Below are 24,602 nucleotides of genomic sequence, written 5' to 3' on the forward strand. Positions count from 1 at the left end.
GGCGGGGTCCTGCTGGGTTTGAGTAGGGGAAGGAAGAGTTGATTTCTCCCCCCAAAAAAGGGAGACTGGGTGGCTGGGGTAGGGAGGGGGAAGAAAGAAGGTGGTCCAAAAGAGCAAATGTGTTTGTGTGTATTGGAAACAAGGGGAGGGAAACAAAAGTAAGAGCGGAGAGGAGAGGAGGAAGGTTGGAGAAGAGAAAAGAGGGAGGGGTGCAGCAGTCCTACCAAGTCCTACCACCTTCTTTCTTTCTTTCTCTCCTCCCCCCCCCCTACAAAACGCGGATTGGCGACACTGGCTAGCCTGGGTGTATTATGTCTGCACTGCGAAGGAAATTTGGGGACGACTACCAGGTAGTGACCACCTCGTCCAGTGGCTCCGGCTTCCACCAGCAGCAGGCGCCGGCGCACAAGAAGAAGCGCCAGCGGTTTGTGGACAAGAATGGCCGGTGCAACGTTCAGCATGGCAACCTGGGCAGCGAGACGAGCCGCTACCTGTCGGACCTGTTCACCACCTTGGTGGACCTCAAGTGGCGCTGGAACCTCTTCATCTTCATCCTCACCTACACGGTGGCCTGGCTTTTCATGGCCTCCATGTGGTGGGTCATTGCCTACATGCGAGGTGACTTGAACAAAGCCCATGACGAGAAGTACACTCCTTGCGTGGCCAACGTCTACAACTTCCCCTCCGCCTTCCTCTTCTTCATAGAGACAGAGGCCACCATTGGTTATGGCTACCGATACATTACGGACAAATGTCCGGAGGGCATCATCCTTTTCCTGTTCCAGTCCATCCTGGGTTCCATTGTGGATGCATTTCTCATTGGCTGCATGTTCATCAAGATGTCCCAACCTAAGAAAAGGGCAGAGACGCTGATGTTCAGCGAACATGCTGCCATCTCCATGAGAGATGGCAAGCTCACCCTCATGTTCAGGGTGGGCAACCTCCGCAACAGCCACATGGTCTCTGCACAGATCCGCTGCAAACTCCTCAAAGTAAGTTCAAGGCTCTCTTTCTTGTGATCTGTGCTAACCACACATGCATGTTCCTCTCTATGTTTCACCCTTTTGCCAAATCTGCACTCTACACCTTTCTTCATTAAATGAGATTTCATTGAAGCATTCATGCCTCCCTTTTTGCCTTTTCCTCACCCCTTACGGTGTCTCCTTTGCCTCCATGCAGTCTTCTGTACTTTTAAGTTTGTTGGATCTGCTTTGCTTTTTCATCAGAACCTCAAGGTCTACCAACCAGAGCCAGGTGCTGAGACATAATAGGTTAAAGGAAAGAACGGTGCCTCTGCCCATATCGTTTTTGAGCCTTGGAATTTGTTTTCAGTACCAGAGCTCCTAGTCATTTTAGACAAAAGTCCACTCCTCAATAGCTTTCCTCTTTTAAGCTGCTTAATTTTTGTGGGGAAAGTCATTTTGTTGCTGCTGTTAAGCAATGAGAGTAAGAAACTTTTGCAATCAGATTTCAAATCTACTAGCAGATCCCAATCAATCTACTTTCTGCCCACCCTATGGAGATCTCGGCACTTCCTTTCCTTGGTTTTCCAGCTCTAGTGTAGTTGCATTGCCATTTCTCATCAGTTCTGTTCAGCGAATATCCCCTGCCTGTCCGTGGTTCCTTTCTCCTTGTACTGTAGTCCCTATAGCACTGTCCCTCTGTTACTTTCATTCCCCTTTTAAAAAGCATGAATTCCTTCATATCTTTCCCAGTTCTCAGGGCATTCCCCCTTTCCACAGGCAAATTCCAAAAACTGGAATTCTCAATAAACTCTCTGAGACATCCAGCCTTTAAATCAAGACCTTCTCCTACCCTCATCTTTTTGTAGTACTGTGTGAAACAGTCCACCAGCATGTTACCTTTTTAGAATCCTTTAAATTCATTACACCACCTTCTTATAAGTAAAGTGGAAAGATTCTCCCCCCCCCCGGAGTGTTTGGTGCAGCTTAATAGGACAAGAACAATATGTTTTTCAGAGTTCAATCCTTCAATTGAAAATATTGATCACCCCCACATCATAAAGGTCAACTGAGTTCAGTGGAGGTTTCACTTCAGGAGTATGGGTGACAAATAGTGATGTCACATATACCTTCGAAGGTCTCTCTCTTTTTTCTACATCCAGAATATCGCTTTGCCTCTGTTTTGAGACTAATCAGATAAACAGAACCCATAATCTAGAGTTGCCTCAATAGCCTCAGGTCAAAATAATATTCTCCTCCAGCCACATCTATGTACGCAGTTAGCTTGCTTAAATGTATATCATGTGATTTGAATATTCTAAAGCACCATATAGATGTATTATCATTACTGTCCTCGAGGGTCTGTGTACAGTTAAAATACTGTCTGTACTGTACATGGTTATATAATATCAAATAAGGGCAGTTCATGCCACCGAGGCTTTGTGAGATGCAGTGCTGCCTATCTCCTAATTGTTGGGACTGCTCTATAAGCTCTCATGCTCCTCCCTTCCCTTTGTGCATGAGGGATAATAGTTCTTCCTTCCTTTCCATTTTGGAGTTAACTACAGTTAGTGTTACACCTGTTGTGGCATTTTCACTACCCTGAATTAGTGCCAAACCACATTTTGCAATCGTGATTAGAGGCAGGTTTGCAAACTGTTTGGGCTAACTATGGCTAGAGTGAATACTGGTGGAGAAATTAATGCTAAGCTTACCGTGGAGGAGATAAAAAATAGATTATTGATGAAAGACTATTGTGACAATAAAATCGAGAGCTCTTTGCTGAGAGGGACAGCATTTTTTTGTATTTTTTGAAGGCTGCTGTAACAATTTTTTTTTTACCCATTCTGCTAGGTTTTTTTCAAACACTTTCAAGACTTTGTGGTAGAGGCTTAATGGGGCTGGCAGTCTTACTGTATTTTAAGTTTATGGAGATAACACTGACTTCACTGGGACTCTCATTGTGGGTACTAGTGTCACTCATGAATGGAGATTGTGAAGAGAAAGTTCCATATAGGTTTGAGTAGATGGGACTTTTATTAATAGTAATTAAATCCGGACCCCTAAACATCAATACAACATCTCAAGAGTGAAGAAATTCAAAAAAAAAACATTAAGAAAGAGGTCAACAATAGTTAAACATTTGTGCGCTCAAGGAGTCACTGGTACAATGAAACTTTTAGTGACACGCCTAGTTCTTAATTGATTGAATAATGAAAAGTAAATTATACTAAATTTAGGAAATAGGACCATGACATAGCATACCCCAAGCTATTATTTATTAAAAGATGACGTGAAGCTGCATTAGGATAAAATTCGTAACTGTGATAAAAAAATGCATGAAGAACTATTGCAGCTTTTCCTACCGAGGCATACTTAAAAACAACAACAACAACAACAACCTGGAAATTTCCACTAATAAGCATTGTAGTCACAACTTTCCAGCTTCCATGTAGAGAAGTACCGTAGCTTTTTATCAGTAATGTAAATCAGTAAACCAAATTGCAGGTTCAGTATCCTCATTAGTATTTGTCTGGAGGGCACCGACATATACCACAGGATGGACTTTCATTATTAGGCTGTAATAACCAATTATGAAGTACAGACTATGGAATTTAGCACAACCCTGAATTTAAATTAATTATTTCAACGAGTTCTGATTTGCGTCGCACACCAATTACCATGCTGATTGATACATTATGAAGTTGCTCCTTTCTATAACATTGAGATGTCTCTGCATATGATTTACTAGACAGCTGAAGCAGCTTTTTAGAGTTAGACAGTCACTCAGAAAATGTGATCAACTTTATAGGAGGGAATCATACTTCGCAGCTACATAGCTGTGTAGTGTACGCTTGTCCAGTGAGTAGATTGTTTCAGAATATCTTTAAGGATATATTCATTTTAACTCTTCTGCTATCGTGTGGGTGGGAAAAAGGGATTTAGACCAAAAGCATTAAGAATTGAATGTTGCATTTTAAATGGGTACAATATCTTATCTATCTTTCGTAGTATATGCTGTGCCCGTTAACACAGAACGATAGTTGCACAGATGTCATGCTTGTGTGTGAAAGCTGAATTGCTGAACAGCCCCAAGAAAAGAAAATGGTAAATTGTGGATGACATACTTTAGGGTGGAGTAAAGGATTTGCTTAAGAAGCACCACAGCAAATTCAATAAAGTGAAATCTAGATCCAGTGTCAAAATGGCAGATATCTTTCCCACCATCTCTTGACTACAGAGAGCAATGTGATATGTTTGTTGAAAATAATTTGATGTTGAACAAATTAGGATTTGAAGGACATCATATTTGGAAAAGTTAGCATAGAATATGCATTTATTTTACAAGTATGAGATCTCAAAGGAACCCAGTCAATCATCTTTATGTTCAGTTCATACTCTTTTCTTTTTTTTAAAAAAAGAAAACACTTGTCATGTTGGTGAAGCAAGGTTTGGAAAACATGAATCACAGTGAATGGCACCTTAATTTGGGTGGTATAGTTTGTGAAGCTAGGTATTAACAGTAGATGAAGAGAGAGAATTCACCCTAAAGGGCCTGAGTTAGATGGTGGAGAGAAAGTAAATTGCATACAGGGAGATGGAGCATTGCAGTGGGGTTACTGTAGTTCTATTTTATTCTAAAACTTATTTGTGTTTTAAAATTTATACCCAGTCAGCAATTCAGGAATGGCTTTAATTGGTGGGTTCTCTTATTCACACCCTTGTGAAATAAATAGGGTCAGGCAAGGATATGGCAGTGTTCACACGCTGTTGTCATTCAGTTTGGCGGGGTTTCCCTTGAAGTTAAGGAAACAATGTGGAAAGAAAGAAATTAAGTTCCCCAAGAATTATATTAATGAAAGTAGTTGGGTTGTATCCAAATATGTCATATTCAGAGTATGACAGAGCAGTCCTAAGTTCCCCATTTCTGCTTCCTTGTGGATAGGTTGCGGGGAGCAGGTGGATTGGGCCAGATCCCTGTGCCAGCTCTAGTCTGGCATATTGATCAGGCTCACATTGGGCCTAATGCCAACCATTGCTGGCTGTGAGAGCCATTCAAGATCCAGTGGTATGGACTTCTGTGCTCAGTCTAAACCCCTTTTCAGCCTGGCATACGGATGGTGGTGTTTTGATTGCAGCTTTTTCCATGCACCGTTGATTTCAGTGGAACAACTCTGAGTGTGACTTAGCCCAATACAACCCCATGTATTTGATCAGCTGATATGAACTACAAGGAACTCCTCATTTATGCGGAGGTTGTGTTCCAAGACCCTGTACACATTACTGGGACGACGACGTGCTGAAGTCCACCCTTTTCTGCCCCCGCCCTGCCGCCTTGGAGTTTCGAAAATGGTGCATGTGTCAGTGGTCATGCGTGTTCCGATCACACATGGGGAGTTGCCTGTAGTTTTAGAACTGCTGTTTTAAAACATTTCAAGTATAGCAGTATGTTTGGCCAAAAACATCTGCCTAATTAACAATGTCTGCTTATACTGCTGCAGTGCTGCATGTTAAGTGTAGTTGTATGTCTAAGTTCCAAGAAAGGGTAGCAAATGTTTCTGACTATAGTTGCTGCCTGATAGCAATAGATGCTGGAAAAAAATAGAAGCAATATCTGAATGAATAGAAACATTCACCAAGGGTAGAAAGTGTGGAAGGTGGTGGATAGAGAATTTCCTCAGGGTTCAACTTCTCACTGTATCATAGTCACTGAATATTCTTGGGCATTTCAATAACTTTTAGCGTAACTTATTCACAACATTATAGTGAGAATAACATGGTGTAGCACCATGTAAAGCATGTCATGTCCCTTGGAATAAAAATACAAATTAATATAATAATTGAATATAAATAGAACTGAAAGAAAATGGACAACAAAATCTTAGTCTGAATAACTTCAGAGATTGGTCAAGGGTCATAAGAAGTCCTTCAGTACACACTCTCAAATAATAATAGTAAACATAAACAAAGGTAGATGCATCCAGCTATACACATTCTAGACTTTTACCCTTACCAAACTAACGTTCACCTTCCAAGTCTCTCTTGTGGTCTTCTCCTGGCTCTTTCCTGCCCAACACTACTATCTAACACTTTTTGTGGTTTCAGGCCTTTCTCTCTATTGCAGCTCTTCAGTTTTCTGATTCCACGACTAATTTCCCCTATTTCCTTCTAGTTTGACAGTAATTTTATTTTAGCTGCCAACATTTTAGGGATGTTGCCAATCAGAAAGGGAATACCGTATTTTCCGGCGTATAAGACGACTGGGCGTATAAGACGACCCCCAACTTTTCCAGTTAAAATATAGAGTTTGAGATGTACTTCACTGCAGATTCTCCACCCGGCATATAAGATGACCCCCAACTTTTGAGAAGATTTTCCTGTATTAAAAAGTAGTCTTATACGCCAGAATATACAGTAGTTTCTATTTCCCATTAACTGCAAGGTTGCTAGGTTGTGAAGCCTTGACCCTTCTTTGCAAAGCGTCCACCAGCAAACCTTTGACCTTCCTGTGCTCCACTTCCCCTCTGAACGTTTAACTCTCCTGTGGTAGAGAGCACCTGAAGCAAGAAGGAACCATTTCATAGCAACCAAATAGAACATGAAATGGTGGAACAGTTTCATTTAGTCACACACTGACAGAAATGTTCAAGATCCAGAACCATTCAAGGAATCCTTCCCAATAATGCAGATACTGGGCTGGTTCATACAGAAATGCAGAAAAATTGCTATTGTCTCTTGTCCTACAGTGACACAACCAAAAATGATGTACACACTTTTCTTTCGCTTGTTTTAGCAACCACATTATGACACCCAACAATTCTCCAAAGCTCATGAGCTGCTTAATGTTTAATTATAGTAAGATGTATTTATAAATAATTCATGCATGTTCTGTAATGTTTGGCTCCTTCCCCCTTCCCTTTAAAAACAGCATTTCTGCATGATCTTTTTGTTTGGATTTTCTCTCGGATGATTGATAGTGGGAATTGTTGGCAAGGATGTGACTTGCTGTCACTCTCTTTAAACTCATTGTATTAGCTTGTGATTTCTCTCTCTCTCTCTCTTTCTTTCTTCATGTTTTATATAGTCTCGGCAAACGCCTGAGGGTGAATTTCTCCCCCTCGATCAACTTGAACTGGATGTAGGTTTTAGCACAGGGGCAGACCAACTTTTTCTTGTTTCGCCACTTACAATCTGCCATGTGATAGATTCCAAAAGCCCCTTCTATGACCTTTCTCAACGAAGCATGCAGACGGAACAATTTGAGATTGTTGTCATCCTAGAGGGCATCGTGGAAACAACTGGTGAGTACAGTGATCTCAAAGTCGCTCAAACCACATGTTTGTATTTAGTTTCAAATATTATTCCTCCCTACCTTGGCACTAAAGACAAATAAAACAAAAGGTTATTTCTTAATGTTGATATTGCATTAACACACAGTAGGTTGTACATGAGTAACTGAGTTGATGCTTTGGATTTGTTTCGCCTGCCTTCCCAAATCCTAGACATAGCATGATAATAGGTTCCTGATGGATCTGTCCTGGGCAGGTGAGGGGAATTCATAGGAACTCTAATGCCAGTATTTTCATGTGCAGTCCTCCATATTCCAGAAACACTCCTATGGAGACTTCAGATCAGAATACAGATTACAAAACCACAAATATAGATCAGAGCTGAATTGTAATTGTGCAGAGGTTGTAGAATCTTAGTAATATATATGAATTTTGTTGCTGCTACAAGTGAGGATTCCCAGGTTGTGGTCCTCTGAGTGTTTAAAATGTTCTGTTGTATTTTAAATCTGTTTTTAGAAACTTGTGTTCAAATGGTTTTATTGTACTGTAACCTGCTCTGCTGTCACATGATGAAAGGTGGGCTAGGATTTTTCTTGCAAGTAATTAATTAGCCGCACTTTTCCATTCGCTGTAGCAGATACGGATTAACTTCGGGTATGCGTAAAACCTTCAAATTATCTGCAGTGGTTAGCTCCAGATCTCCTTACACCAACCTTGCATGGAGCAAAGGAGTAGGTTCCAGTGCTAGAGAAAGTTGCCTATCTGGTTAATGCAAAGCATATTACTACAGATATGTGCTTATCCCTCCAAGCTATACCCTGCTCTGATCAAGGGGCGCAGTTTAGAGCCTGTTAGTGCTTCTTACCCTCTGTTTGGTCTATCCCCACTTGCTTCCTACTATGCCAAATATGTTTATGCTAGTACAGCGAATGAGCTCCTCCAGTTATTCTGTGTGTTTCGTTTCAGTCGAAATCAAGAGTTGTGAGGGCCACACCAGTTCCGCTTACTTTGGTGGGTTAGGATGTTGCTTGTTTTGTATCCCTGTTCACTTTTCGATAGTAGTAGGATAAAACAATTAAGACTATAGTGGAAATGAAAGGCGAAACTGCTGGAGCTCAGAAAACTCATCATTATGGTTATTAGCAATTGTAGCTGGAGAATTGAAGTTGAGTGTAGAATCAAAGGCAGCTAATAATAAATCTAATGGAGAAAGGGATGGTACTGTAAGTTGAAACTGATTTCATGCAGATAGGGTTTCTGTGCTATAGATTGATTTAATTGAATATGTTTCAGAGAAGAGAAATGGCAAGTGATAAATAGGTAAGGAAGCTAAATCCAAATTACAATGTGGGTTCATTCAGTGTACATTCATTAAACCAAGAAGGTTTGGAAAGTAAATTTTAGCAGTAAATATAGTAGGCGTCCTGATACCTTGATGAACTGCTTGCCCCAGAAGAGTCGTGAGCTTTGCCATTTCCTTCCTTTGAGCGTGGAGAGCAAGCATCCTCTAAATATCTTGACTCTGATAGCGTTTAACCGGCCGTCCTGTCCGCAGGCTACCCCAACAACCGGTGCCTCGTGTACGGCTACACGTGAGGTGTCGGTTGCAACAATCCCCACAGTTGCGGGTGGCTTAGGGTGTGGTTGGTTGTCTTTGGTTGGCTGTAGGGAGAATTGTTTTTGTGTGTGAGCAGGGTGAGTGTGTATTTTTGAATCAGGTTAGCCAGATTGTTTCGTATTCTAGTTTCGATGTGCTATGTGTATTTCAATAGCATGTCTACTCAGTAGTAAGCCAATGGGGCTTACTCCAAGGTTTAGGTTGTAGCCTAACGAAGAGTATGTCACCATGCCAGTGTGGTGTAGTGGTTAGAGTGTTGGACTAGGATCTGGAAGACTCAGGTTCAGAAATTCACTGAGTAAAGGTAAAAGGTAAAGGACAGTGTTGGAAACTCCCATTGTTCTAGGCGCATTTTGCAACAGGGAATTTCATTAGCGCAAGCAGTTTCTGAGCTCTGAGCCGCAGTACTAAGATTTCAGATTAAAACTGCACAGGGGAAGGAAAGGAGGACCTTTTTCTGCTTCCCCACTTCCAGCTACTCTCTGAAGACCGGAGAAGAGACCCTCTTAAGAATATTAGGGGGTGGGCAGGGGAAGGACTAGAGCAGGGGTCAGCAACCTTTTTCAGCTGTGGGCCGGTCCACCGTCCCTCACACCATATGGTGGGCTGGACTACTGGACTACTGGACTATATATATGCCTAGGGCTCCGGCAGGTGTCCCAGCAGCCATAGGATTTTGAGGACAGGGGCCAGAATCCATGGGCACAGCAAAAGGTCAGTATATAGGGACTGCTTTATTGCAGCTGTAAAAACCTCCACGGCTGTCCCTCAACAACTGTTGGTGCTCCAATGGAAGAGGGGTCAAAAAGGCAGCATTCTGGGGTGTGTCATGAGGGGATCTGCTGGGTCCAAAGGCACCCTGATTCCCTGATACATCCCTAGAATGCCTCTTGGGACTATTGGGAGGGAAAATAAGAAAACTGGTGATGTGACAAGCTGCACCCTCTCACTTAGCTTCTTTCCTACCAGCGACCAGTGCCAGTGCTATAGCTTATGGCCCCACTCTCTTGCCCCCCCCCAAAAAAAACCAAAGGAAAAAAACCCTGGATGTACATTTCCAAAATATAAGATAAAATAAGATAAAAAAACAAAATGAAACCTACATACAGCAACAGAGTTTTGTGTTGTGTAGGCTCCTATTTGTTATGTGCAAAGGGCTTTAGATACCTATTAGGTCCATAAATTACCATATAGCATATATTCAACACAAAAACAGCAACAATTTGTTGTTGACAAAGGACAGCTGGACATATAAAGGCCCCCACTACCTTCAGTAGCTTAGGGCCTCATCAAACCTAAATCCGGCCCTGCCAGCGACCCAGCCCAGTAGGATTGCTTTGTAACATAGTCATGATGTAATGTTATTTTAAGTACAGTGTTGCGAAGTTGCCCTCTGTTTATATAAAATTGACTTGCACACAGAGTCAGCACTCAGGAGCGATTGATCAGTACAGAGGTAATAAAAGTGCCACATCCAAGAGTTGTGTTTTTCTTCCTTTCATTTGCGAAGAGCTCCCCAAAGGTACTACTTGATCCATGCTGCCTCTTCCTGGTTCTCATTAAGATCTTAATCCTGAGCATTCACTAGGGCGAATGTGTCAAAATAAACAGAAGAGGTCTTCATGCTTACCATTTATAAAGCTTATTGAATTTAAATGGAAATCCAATACCTGCCTGCTTGTACTAAGATTTTAGGATAAATTTTGCTTGGGTAAGCTACTTACAAAATTGTATAATGAGCATGAGGCTTAAATATTCCGTCTCCCCCGCTTCAGAAGTAACACACACAGAGATTCTTTTATGATCAAGTCAACAGGCAAGCCTTCTCTTGTTAAACACTCCCTGTTTTTCCCAAGACATTGGAGCATTGCAGAGAAAAACAAAATCCCTAAAATAGAAATTGTGTGTGACGCTCAGGAGTGAGAACGAAGAGCTTTGGGTGGCATCCTAGCTCTGATTTTTTCCCACCCGCTATTCACTCCCTAAGCTCACTTCTACCATGTTTTGTTTGTATATGTGTTTAGTAGGAGGTGCATGTTGGAAGTCTATACTGTACTGTCTTGAATGTGTTGCAAATGCATACAGTTCCAATAACACACCTATTGCAGCTTTGATGCAAAAAGCTCAGTGCAGGGACAGTGCTGGTTTTCTGCAAACAGGTGTATACTTTGTGCTGTATGGATTTCCCTAACCATGGATAGTGAAAGCCAGCTTTCCCTTAAACATGGTTTCAATCTTTGGTTATGAGGGAGACACAGTTTGCACTAACCATGGTTTTCGTCAGTATACATATACTGAGAAACTATGATTTGATGAGGGGAAGGAAGAGGAAAAAATGCTCCAGAAAGGATAGGTGGGCAGGGGGAGAGATAATTCGTGGTTTGCAAACTGATTTGCAGAGAGCCATGTGCACAGGCCAAAGTGTTTAGTTTTGTTCATTAATTCTGGTGATTCCTTAGTACTAGGAAAGCCTTTTATTGTAGGCAAATGAATGTTCTGTTTCTATGACCCTCTTCCCCCATTCTGCTTTGGGCAAGGCAAATATATTGTCATCAATATAGCATGTTGTTGATGGTGATATTTAGTCCAGTAAAAAAAAAAAGTTGATTAAAACTCTTGAAAACACAGAAGTTGTCGCTTTTAAATCTGTTTTCTTAATTTTATGAGTTTTTCAGCTGTTCTGAAAACATTGTTAATATATATGCTAACATTTGACAGAAGTTTATATCTGCAAATGGCACTAAAAATACAAAGTAGCAGTATTTTGGGATTATTTAAAGAAAGCTGCAAGTAAGTTTCATGTTGTGTTGTAAATTTCCTCAGCTGCCTCAGAAGGGATTCATGTAAGTACTTAGTGCTTATTTTATTAATTCTTTACATGGCGAGGAGTATGCAGGTGTGCTTTTAAAATTGCAATACCTATCCCAAAACAAAAAGCAATAAGGTTCCTGAAAGCATTTAAAACAACAACAACAAGAATCTTGTTGTCTAAGCTTTGAATCAGAGGCAAAATAAAATAAAAAATCCTCGGCGTTTTAAAAATAATATATTTAATCTGGGTGCGACAAAACTATCAAATGCTATTGAAGGCAGAAATGATATGTTGGAAGCCCTTTGCCTGCTTATCTGTTGTTGGTAGCCTAATAAAACTGCAGCGTTACCCTGCAACACAGTGATAAGCTACAGAGCACATTACATGTTCCTAGCTAATGAGAATTTGAAATATAGAGAAATCTCAAAGGAAACTGGTTCATGGATTCATTCTTAATGCTCTCTGGAAGTGTTCTTAATGTTATTTCAAGAGCACCTTTAGCTTTGTTTTCTGCAAGCAGAACTTAGACTGTACTTGTCACGTCAGAAGAAGAATAGTTCATCACAGATCTGTATTAAAATGGTTTCACCAGGGTGAGTGGGAGAGAGTGGGAGAGTGCCATAGGCAATATACCAGCAAGCCTGGTAGCTTTGCCCCTGCATTTGCCTTGTCACATTTGTGTGTTCAAGGACAGTTACCAGGTTCTGCCGGAAAGGTCAGGGAGTGAGCAGGGATTGGCATATTTCATGCCGGGGGCACTTGGGGCAATGAAAACCTCCAGAAAAAGACTGTAGCAATATGTTCTGGCCCCATAAGACTCCTGCTTTTATATTTCACCAGCTTCCCAGACTGTTGAATTGTTGTTATCATTTAACATTTTTTTAATAATAATAAAAAAAATCACCTGCACCTGTCCTTGTTTGCTAAATAAGTACTTGCTCAAACTGAAAAGTCTTACTATGCATTTGATAGAGGATGATCATGTCCTTTTTTAATTTTTTACCGCAGCTCAATCAGTTAAACAGAATAGACACTAACTTGTAGGGAATAAACAATGAAATAAAGGTGTTATGACGATTACTCATCCAAAAGACCCACGTCCTCTTTTCCATTAGAATACGTTGGCTCAAAATAGTACAGAAGCTCCAGATTTTCAATGGTTGGGTAGCCTTCAAAGTTCCAACAAGGGACCCATTTTCACTCTACACTCTTGAGGACAAGGCTCTATGCTTTTGCTGGTACACAGAGCACAGAATGGGTGGGATAGACACTGTAGACTTGCTGGTACAGACAACTGTTAGGCAAAAGGTACGCAACTTTTTAATTCCTAGCTTTCTGTTCCATTAGTCTTCAAGATCAGGGCTACCGTTTCCCTCCCGTTCTAACTTTACTTTCACTGTGGGCACTGTGGAAAAGATGCCATATACATTGTCTCAATGGGTTTTTTCCCCCTGTGGTGGTGGGGGGTAGATAGGGATCCTATTTTTTCTTTTAGATCAAGTGTGTAAGCTGTATGATTTGCTGCCTCTGTTCATTATAATTGCGCTCTCTGAAGCAGCATCCGTATACTCTGACACTATTTTTTAAAATAGATATCATTTTAATTTAATGTTTAATAAACCAATCTTTCTTTATTCCTCTTGTGTGATAGCTTCCTTTTTAACCAGGCCTTTGGTTGATCCGATTTACATCCTATGCCCTTTAAAAATATGGTTTTTGTGTGTTGGGGGAGGGCTATAGGGTTGTTGTTTTTGTTTTCATTAGTCATTTTGTGTTTTTATAGCTTGATTTTATTCTGTGAACAGTCCTGAGACTTCCGGGTATAGGGCGGTATATAAATTTTAATAATAATAATAATAATAATAATAAGGGCATAAGGTTAAGAGTAAATACATATTCACAATGGATGCATATTATAACTCCAGCGAAAACCTCTTGGGAGTATACTTAGGAAAAAATGTGAGGGCTGAACCATTCATGTGAGTCCCAGTGTGAACTTTGTAACACTTATAACCTTTTCCTTCAAAATTCAGACCTAGAATTACCACTCACACCTTGATAACTTTAAGATTAGACTACCCTTGTTTTTTATTTATATATAAACTTCAACCGATACAGAATGTACTTCTGAAAGAGATGATCCACCAGGAACACATTGTATGGGTTATTCTGGCATATTCTCTAGTCCCTCTTGTATTTCCAGAATATTCTCCCCATCTCTTAGTGTTGTCACGGCCTGCTTTAGCATACCTGGTGACAACCTGAGAGAGGGCCTTCTCAAGGGTAGTACTTCTATTATAGAACAGGCTCCCTCCAAAGGTCTGGTGAGCATCCTTGGCCATATACCATCCCTGGCAATTCAAAATATTTTTGTCTGCCCAAACATTAACTTGATCCTGATTTGTTTCTCTGCTCAGTGATTCCCTGTGTGCTGTGTTTTATTCTGTATCTTAAATAATTTTACATCTCACATTGTACACTACTTTGATACCTATGCGAAAAGTGGTGTATATGTTTTTAAATACCGTATTTTCCGGCGTATAAGACAACTGGGCGTATAAGACGACCCCCAACTTTTCCAGTTAATTATATAGAGTTTGAGATATACTCGACCGCAGATTCTCCACCCGGCGTATAAGACGACCCCCGACTTTTGAGAAGATTTTCCTGGATTAAAAAGCAGTCTTATATACAGTAAATAAATTCTGCTTTTGCAGAATTGGCTTAGGTTCTGTATCCCCTTAGGGAATGTAGAAACCTGTGGCCTCCAAATACTTCAGAGGACAACTGTCATTATCCCTGACCATTGAGCATGTCAGCTGGGGCTGTCATTAAGCAACATCCAGAGGGCTACATGTTCCCCACCCTACCCCTGCCTTAGAGATTACCTTATTTATGTTCTCACAATGGCCACTATCTTAGATAAGCAGGGAGAAGTTTAATAAGCATACCATTCATCTGCATGCAGAGTAGTTTCTCCTGATCTCTAATGCCTCTTTCCTCTAGTTACCTCTTCTGCGGCACAAATTTTCACTTGCTTTTGTGGGTTGTTGTGGGTGTTTTGTTTGTTTCTTTGTTTGGTAATCTTCCAAAGTGCTAAAGGATTTAGTTTATTTTTCATTGAATTATGCATTCAGTGCAGGAATTTGAATTGGTCTCTTTTTTTTGCTAAGTTAAAAAGTTATGAATCCAATCGGCAATTGTCTTTTCGATTGATAATTAAGAGCTACCTTGGTATATATATACAGTAATCCCACAAGTTACATACATTTAACTTGTGTGCATTCAGCTTTATGCACGTACCAAATTTTTCTTTCTTTCTATTAAAAAGTATTGGAAAGGTGCAAGGTTCTAGGAAAAATGACTTTGGCATTCCCACTCGCCATTGAACCCAATGGGTTTTGACTGCGTAAGTTGCAGGCTTACTGCATTGCCATATTGGTTATGTTCTAAAAAAAGCTAAGAAACACGCAAATATAAATAATAAAACATCGTTCAAAACAGAAAAAAAAGATGTTTGAAGAATGAAAGAAGTATTGGTTTCTGCTTATATAAGAAGGGAGAACAAACTATTTACAAATTATTCAGGGTCGAATGCACCATTGAATGAAGCTGTGCTGAAGTGGAAAGCTGGACATTAACGACTTTGGTCATGAAAGCAAGCTAGTAGCCATGAAATTCTTATGAGCTAAGCCTGCTTTGATGATGCTTTAAATTGCTGTTCTGGCCACTCTTCACAATTAACTTGCAGTTTGGGGATATCCAGCACCTAAACTTCTGGCAAGATCAACTAATGATTATTAAAATGCACACACCAGACACGTGTACAAATCCTAAGAGGTCAGGACATGAAGAGTGCAGTTTGAAGTGCAGTCAAGACTTTTTGACACCAGTAAGAGATTTGCCATTATTTTGACTAGAATATGGATTGCACCTCCTCAAGTACATCCACATAATAGTAAGTGCTACACAGTGTGCGAGTTTGTTTTTGTTTTTATAAGATTTTACTAAGGCTTTTCATGATACATTACAATAAAAACACTAATCCAAACAAAAGCAACAATAAAAAGAATGAATGAAAGAGAAGAATACAAAGTTCTCTCTCGCAGGCAGGTCTTAACTCCTGTCTCACACAGAAAGAGACTTCCTTTTCCTCTCCCAGCCTCTCACCCTAAGGGAGATCTTCACTTTCGTGCCTCTCATACACGGTCCTTAATCTGTATGCAATCCCCTCCTTAACTCAGAGTAGAGGACAATAACAACAACAAAAACAAAGTGGAGCGAAATAAAAAATAAATAAGAAAAAAAACAAAAGATAAAAAGAATGAGAAAGAAAGAAAGGGGACTTCCAATTTTCCATCTCAGTTGTATATATAAAGGTTATTCAAAATGTTTACCCCAGGGTTGTATCCAACTGTTCTTTCTCCTACTAGGCAATGGTTACTCAGGCTTCAAGTCCAAGCATCCAGAATTCATTTTTTCCCCTTCCACACAAAAAGTCTAAAAGAGGTTCTCCAATTACTCCAGGCTTCCTCAACCTTGGCCCTCCAGATGTTTTTGGCCTACAACTCCCATGATCCCTAGCTAGCAGGAGCAGTGGTCAGGGATTATGGGAATTGTAGTCTCAAAACATCTGGAGGGCCAAAGTTGAGGAAGCCTGAATTACTATTACTTTCTCCTTTTTTTAAGGTGAAGGACAGATCCTGAAGTTGAGGCTCCAGTACTTTGGCCACCTCATGAGAAGAGAAGACTCCCTAGAAAAAACCCTGATGTTGGGAAAGATTGAGGGAACAAGGAGAAGGGGACGACAGAGGATGAGATGGTTGGACAGTGTTCTCGAAGCGACTAGCATGAGTTTGGCCAAACTGTGGGAGGCAGTGAAAGATAGGCGTGCCTGGCGTGCTCTGGTCCATGGGGTCACGAAGAGTCGGATACGACTGAATGACTGAACAATAAGTGTTTGTCTGCTAGTGGCATTCCACTTAATGTTGCAAGAGCTGTGCAGCCCCAAACAGCAATTTCCCATTATTCTAATGTTGGTCTTAGTATGAAGTGTTTTAATTTAATACCTGGTTAGTAAGAGGTGATGATGCTTAAAAGGTGTTTAAGCAGCCATGTGGTGTGATTGGAGCACCCAGCAGTCCCATGATAATGCTAATGGTAATTGAAAACAGTGTTTTGAGAGTTTTAAGTGAATGATCATTGTTGACAATTATACAAAAGTGAGTAGGTAGTCATTAAGTACATGAGCTAGAAGATGAGTTTGAATCAGGAATAGACTGCTTTTGTAGATGACCAGTGTCTTCCTATTGGTCCAAGCAGTTGAGCATGCTGTTTCCAACATGACATGTTAGTTCAGGGCAATGGAACTTCTCTCTGGCACAAGGCACTTCAGTTAATATGGAATCTTGGAAAAGACTTAAAGAGGAATGAGGAATATTATTGGTTGTAATCATGTTCTGACATAGTTTTATTAACAGTAATCAGCTGTGGAGCTTTTGAGTCAGGGGCAGATGGAAAGGGGGGGACTGGTGCTACTAAAAAATGGGAAAGATGCAAAGACGAACATGTTTATTTCCAGGTTGTGCTGCTTTTAGAATTCCATTAAGCTAGTTTGTGCTTTCCATTACTTTAGTGAGTGTGTTGCACTGGTGCTCAACCAACCGGAGCAGTGGGGGAAGGACAGGCAGAGAAAAATTGGTACTGTTTGTATAGAGTTTGCAGTGAGTTACCAAATTTATGTATGTACATTTACACTATACCTTCATCTGTTGATTGTGAGGGATGCATGAAATTGGCTGTGCATGCTGTAGCTTCACTTCTTTCAGTGTTTTCATGAGCAAGTGCTAGAGCAATAAGCAAGAGGGACTGGCTTGTGCTGTGATCCAGAAAACTGTGGTCTCAGTGGAATCCATAAATCCGAGAAGTGCTTGAAGCAAGATGTTAATTCCCAGTTTACTAAGCACTTGTGATCTATATTCCCTATGCAACAAGGATATTTGTATTTTCTTTAGGAACGGTTGTATAGTAAATGATGCCCAGGATGCAAGTTAACCTTTAGGTGATGGTAATAAAATGAGAGCGCAAGCACGGATGTATTGCATTGAATCATAGATGATCCTTGAACACTGGCTAGGTATGATGGCGATGAAGGGAAGGGAAATGGAGATCAGGCTTCAGTAGTTCCCAGAAAGGAGCCTAGCAATTCTTGTTATTTGTGTTGCGTTACAGCATTTGGTTTAGGACACATTCTATTAGAAAACCCCCAAAACAATCTTCTTACCTTGAATATTTTCAAATGCATGAATGGGAGAACTATACGCGAGAAACCTGGGACTTGCGCTGGGAAAGAAATAGCACCCCCAAAAGACGGTTCTCTCTCCTGTCTGAGAAGTGTAATAAAAGTTGCATACTTTCTGTCTTGATACCACCATGTTGTGTGCTTTCCTGACAACCGTACCCAGCTATGTTGCACGTTCCTCTGTTCACACATGGAGTGTGGGCAGAGAAGAGACACAGCGCAATAGCGCCAGAGGATGACTAAGTTGTACCACACACATAATGTGCCATTTAATTCTTGCCCTAAATCACTTGTCCCACAATGAAGTTCGTGATGAAAAAGAAAATACCTTCAGATACCTATTTCGGCAAAGTCTTCTTATTTCTTTGATTGTGAATAGGTGTTTACTTTTCAGGTTGTCTAAAGTTTCTTGGTGGGTGAGCTCTTGACAGAAGTCTTGGGCAATAGCTAGCATCATCCCACCTGCCTTTTATACCGCATTCAGATCTTTACATTTTGCTTCCCTAAAATGCTAGCTATCAATCTTATATTTTATGTGCCCCAATGCTACTGAATCCTTAACTGATTGCAAGTGAAAATTAGAATCTGTAGGTGGTCCTGTGTGGATTTTTTTTTTTAATGGAGCAATATTATTTCAGAAAAGAATATGAACAGACAAACCTACTAAACCAGGCATAGGCAACCTTCGGCTCTCCAGATGTTTTGGCCTACAACTCCCATGATCCCTAGCTAACAGGACCAGTGGTCAGGGATGATGGGAATTGTAGTCCGAAACATCTGGAGAGCCGAAGGTTGCCTATGCCTGTACTAAACTAACAAAGACAAGCAACATAAGGCATAAACACACACATACCCGCTCCAGCATTTTAGTCCAAATCCCCTCAAGACAATTGGTCTGCAACCCTGTACAAACTTTGAATGCTTAAATCCAGCTGAAGCTAATGAAATCTAAGCAACTTAATTGTGTACAGAATTGCAACCTTCATAAGAAGAAACATGTAGGCTTCCCTGATTGCCAAGCCACAATTTGATGACCACCCCACTAGGTTTTACTGTCCTTTCCTACCCCAATTTTTCTTATGTGTCAATCCCACCCTTGCTTTCAGTTTGGGAGATGATGATTAGCACTACGCTTGCACAAATCAGCATTAGCACAGATTAGGTACAATTCCACATCTGTTCATGGTTTTAGCTGTGCTTTGATGAACAACAGCATCATCATTTGTATACAGCATGGTTGCAGACAAGTGCCTAGCAGTTATCCAAAGACTTTCATAGCAATCAAAATAATCCTGTATACATTCTGTATATATAACCTCTGTCAGTATTTTTCTTTCATTTTGCTGAGTTAACTAAAAGCTTGCTTTAAAAGGTACATATTAAATAAGCCACAGAATGTATATGCAATGTACTACATTATTTTCTCAGTGCCGCAATGATAGAGATGTGTGACTGTCCATATTTAAATTCTGACCTCTGCGTTATTGCTTAAAGCCAATCACGTTCAAAACATGTTGCAATTCAGAAATTGCTATTAGAATGTCAACAGTGTAATGTATGTCTCAAATAAAACCACTAGCACAACAACAACACGTTTACATGACTATATTGAGATGGAGAACTTGCAGAGAGGAGGAAATAATGCGACAATCCCTGACACAAAACCAAATTGGTCATTTTCCGTCTCTTTCTAACGTGGATGACAAATAGTATCTACAGTATGCAATACGCTATTCTACTCTATGGTTTGAATAGCTGTTCTTATTGTGCATGTTGTTATACTTGACAGTTACATCATTAATAAACCTGAGTTATGTGACAGCAAGCAACAGCAAATCAAATGCTATACCACTGTTCTTCCAAAGAAGCTGGCAGTGTTATGCTCATTCATCAGTCTTTTTTCAAACAGAGACTTTGAAACCAAACTCTGAGGGCCACTAGCAAAATGGTAGTTTTCTTTTAAAGCTGCAGAATATGATAGCAGAATAGCATGTATTTGTGGTTCTTTATACTCTTTCTTGTCTACTTTGATAAAATATTGTGACCAAAGAGCCAAAGAATAGTCTGTCTTGAATGAGTTTTGCACTCACATTTTCTCTCTGTTATCTTGATTTGGGCAAACCAAGGTTTGCTTTGATGTTCCAAGTTGAACAAATTATGGTTTATGCAAATCATAGGTTGTCATCAAATTGTGGTTTGAACTAGGTTTTCACTTCTGATGTGGAGATAATGTCTGACTCATAAACTATGGGAAACTTTGGCTTGCTGAAATCAGGAAGAGGAAGGAAGTGAAGCAACACATGTAAGGGATTGGTAAGGAGTTGTTGCTATTGGACCAATATATTAACAATATGTATCTGGTGAATTGGCTTGCCTTGTCATGTCATGTTTTGATGTGTTCTAGGCTAGGGCTGGGCGATATCTGGTTTTCAATATCATGATATATTGCTAGCTAAACATTGTGATATATCACAATGTCTGAAAAAGGCTGGAGCTGAAATAAGGCTGGGAAAATATTGAAAAATAAATAAATATCTAAATTTGATGTGTATAATTAAATGAAAATTTACTCAGTAATAGTATGCTTAACTAAACCATTTATGGAGAATATATTACTGTTCTGTTAAGGGCTTTGGCCCTGTAACAAATTAATTAATTTAGTATTGCAGGTTGCAATAGGTATTAAGATGGGAATATTAGTTGTTAATTTCATATAAATTTCTTAGAAATTGTAGAGTTGGAATGCACCCCGAGGGTCTTCTAGTCCAGCCCCCCTGCAATGCAGGAATCTTTTGCCCAACATGGGGCTGGAACCCACGACCCTGAGAGTCTGGTGCTCTACTGACTGAGCTGGAAGTCATAACCACTAGACTCAGAGTTTCCTTGTTTTGAAAGTCACATCAGAAACTTTCCATGGCCAATTCTGTTAACTAACCAAATGCATATTAAATAGATTTCCTTCCTGCTATTAATGTAAATGCCTGAGGCTATCTTACGTGGTGCTGAGAAGCAGCTTTAGGAATATTATCCAGCATAATTATTACCCTCGCTGACTCTTTATTTCCGCCTTATCTAAATTGATTCACGAACTGTGCAGCTCAAGTCAATATATACAATTAGTTCTATAGCCTGATTAATACTTTTCATTGGGACTAAATATTGCTAAATGCAATTACTCTAACTTAAATCTTGCCTAACTCTTCATCTTTACTCAGGCATACTGTGTTCATGTGCATACTGCCATATATTAAAATGGGCCCCACACACTGCGCACAAGGCACACCCCCTTGTTGTCATTGTCTTGCACTGAGGATGGTGCTCAAGGGAATCAGTTTTGGTAGTCTGATATGAATGTGAGGCAGAGAAAGGGGGGTAATATAAAGTATATCACCACATTCCTGATTTTATACTAGTTGCTGTTCTAATGCACTAGATTAGATTATTGTGATATTACACTTAATATGTTATTGTCCCTTTCTCAGTCACACATTGTCCATGTATGTGTGTCATGGCCAGTTCCCAGCATCCTTTGTTCTTGGAGTGCTCTGAACTGTCATGCTCAGACAGCGTCAGAGCAATTAGCAGCAGACCAAAGATGACACCTGCTCTTGAAGCCAGGTCCTGTGGTAGGATGAAAAGTCTTGGAAACAATTTCCACTTCCCAGGGATGGGAAAGGTCATGGGAGAAGCTGGGTTAACGGGGTAGGGTTGAAACGAAGGAACAAGACGGAAATTTTTGTGAGGACTCCAGTTCATGCCATGTGGCGATTATTGTTGCAGTCTTTCCAAATCCGGAAGTCTATACTGTACAGTTATCCACAGAATTTGACTTGTAGCGGTTTTGTGAACACACACCCCACACTTTCTTTTATGTTCTTTTATGTTTATTTAGACTGCTATGAAGTGACAGTGCTGACTGTTCAAAGCATAAGGGGTCACCTTCCGTAAGATAGTTTATGAAATTCAGGTTTCTGAACTTAAAGAAGTCTTTGCTTACCTGAGTTCTGGCATTTTTTCAAGGCGTTAGCTCAATTGCTGTTGACAGACACAATAATGGCAATTTGATTTGAACATTACAAGGGGAAACGGTGAAACCCTCAAGGAATTACAAATCTGTTATTAGTGTGGTGGCTTTTTCTTTCCTTACTAGGAGTGGGGAAACCCATATACATAGGGTTCTGGAATTAAATATTCACAAATATATCATTTTACTAAATCTCCTTCTAAATATTTGGCGTTCTGGATGCTGCAAGATATAAATGATTAAACAAGCAAGTAAAGTCATGAGGACAGGCTTTGGTAGAGCAGTGCTTGCAGTCCATGCTTGGACATTATCAATACATTGTGTATTCCAAGCTTGGCAGGATCAGGTACTATAACTTGAAATCTGCTGTTGGATGCTCAGCTTTAGAGTTGTTCCCAATACAGAAAGACAGACAGACAGACTAAAAATAGGTTAAAAAGCACCTTAATGAACAGACTTGAGATTTTCAAACGCTTTCTTGCTGCATCCACTTGTATCCCTTGGAAAATAAAAACACTTCTGAAGGTTGAGGACTGCACTGCAAAGCAGTTTGCAAATTGGCACAGAGGGGTGTGTGTGTGTATGTGTGTACATACATATATACTACTTAGAATATCTGTATGGGAGTATCTGGAAATGGCTAAAGATATTTGTATTGTTGAGCTCTATTCTGATACTGTTGTTGTTGTTGTTGTTGTTTATTAATCTAGTGACTTTCTTCACAAAAGTGACCCAAAGTAACTGACAAACACAACCTCTATAAGTGACTTACAGTTACTTTTTTAGTGATATCTAGACTATCTCTGTCTATTTCAGAAATAATTTGAGGAATCTGGATTATGTTGCTGAAAATCCTTCAACCCCATCTGGCCTCCAACTTGAGCCCAGAATGGATGGGACCTTCTCATGGCTCCTTTTCCAAGCCTTGTTCATAATTCCCTTTCCAAACTTGAGGGCATCAGAAACTGGTTGCATTGCATATTGAGCCTTTATAAGGCTCTGGACACTTCTCCAGCCTACACAGAAGCATTAAGTAACAATAGCAACCATGAGAAATGCCTGTCCTGTGGCTTTGCTATAATCGCCCAAGTTCCAGTGAAGGTCCTGGAATACAGCACAGGGGATGGTGACCTTTCAGCCTTCCAGATGTTGCTGGACTACAATACCCACCGTCCCTCCCCCCCCTGCTCTTATGGGGTACAGATGGCCTGTAAATGTTGAGGTGGGGAATATTTGTCATTGGTGCTGGGGAAACAAAATTCAGAATCAACAAGTCCTGCTATCTCCAGTAAACATGAATTTAAATTCAGCCTGGCTACCTCTTGTAGAGATGCTAAGTGATGAAACCGGGCTCAGAGTATAAGTGGCAGTTTCCCACTGCTTCAAATGAAAAGATTGCTTCCTATTCCAGACAGGTTGCAGCCTTCAGCAGCAATAGGGAGGCGGTTGCTGTTTGAAAGAAGGCTTGCTGAAGAAGGTTTACTATTACAAGTAGAAGAAAAATAAGGAAGAAAAGGTCTGGATGAGAGAGAGAGTAGCAGTTTGAGAACATCACTGTCTCTTTCTCCCCATTTTCCTTTGTTGATAGCCAGGCTGACTGAACACCTTATAATTTAGCTTTATAGATGGACTACATATAATTCAGTAGATAGAAGATACGTTGCCAGTCTATTTGTGTTTTGAATAACCTTAATTTTCTGTTTCTCTTTCTTCACAGTCCAGAGGAGCAAATGCTCATAACATTTAGACTATTGATAATACTGGTGAGGTGCAGTGACTGGGCAGGGATTGGAAAAATGGGGGTTCAAAGTCCATTCCCCCCTGAAGCTTTCTAGATGACCTTAGACCACTCACTTTATTTTAGTGTAACTTACCTCTCAGCGTTGTAGTGGGGATAACATGGAGGCAGGAGAATGCAATGAATGCTGCCTTGAGCTTCTTGCAGTAAAGGCAATATATATAAATGTAATAAAGGAATATATATTGAAGCATGGCCAGACAAGGCAAGTGCCTTCCTGAGGATCAAGCCCTCATGATTCCCGAGGAAATGGAGAAATGCCTTGGCCTCTATGAAGTATCAAATCCCACTGTGGCCAAATCATGGGTTTAAAGTCCAATTCTGGGGGTGGGTAGTACTGTGTCTTTCAGCCCTATGCTTATTTCTGCTACCTGAACATAATAATGGCAGTCCTGCTGAAAACAATAAGAACATAAGACAAGTGTAGGAGTATCACTTTAAATTTCCTAACTAACACATACTCACATTGGGGCAAACCAAGTGCCACTTGGTTTTATTAAGTGAGAATCTAGTGTTGCTGGGCAAGCCCTAAAGCTGGTTAGTTGACTCTGTAATTGATCCATCAGCTTCAGTGCATTCCTGTAGCAACTTGCTTCAAGGAGAAGCAAGCATAGACAAGGGGTGGGAGGTGGGCGGGAAGGGAGTACAGGGACTTTTTTTTTAAAAAAAAATCAGCTTCAGTACCAACAACATCTTGATGATTTCAGGTCTTGCCCCACCCCCAGTTTTAGAGAACATATTCTGTGTATGAGTGGAAATGAGGATAATGTGTGCATGCACCATTTATGTGCCTCTTA

General features: G+C 40.4%; 1 protein-coding gene across 4 annotated transcripts in view; it reads left to right on the forward strand.

Annotated features, from left to right (window-relative positions):
- KCNJ3 (potassium inwardly rectifying channel subfamily J member 3) overlaps positions 1–24,602 on the forward strand; it is a 102,851-nt gene that overhangs the window by 4,597 nt on the left and 73,652 nt on the right. For 2 of the 4 annotated variants that reach the window (XM_033165155.1, XM_033165148.1), the window contains exons 2-3: positions 300–992; positions 7,048–7,264. In XM_033165155.1, coding sequence (XP_033021046.1) covers positions 312–992; positions 7,048–7,264 — 898 coding nt within the window. In that variant the 5' untranslated portion in view covers positions 300–311. Of the gene's footprint in view, positions 1–299; positions 993–3,974; positions 4,071–7,047; positions 7,265–24,602 lie in introns of those variants that run through there. The other 2 variants (XM_033165164.1, XM_033165171.1) reach the window with 2 other exon arrangements.

The sequence above is a fragment of the Lacerta agilis genome, chromosome 1 (genome assembly GCF_009819535.1).
Source record: "Lacerta agilis isolate rLacAgi1 chromosome 1, rLacAgi1.pri, whole genome shotgun sequence".
Taxonomy (NCBI): Eukaryota; Metazoa; Chordata; class Lepidosauria; order Squamata; family Lacertidae; genus Lacerta; species Lacerta agilis.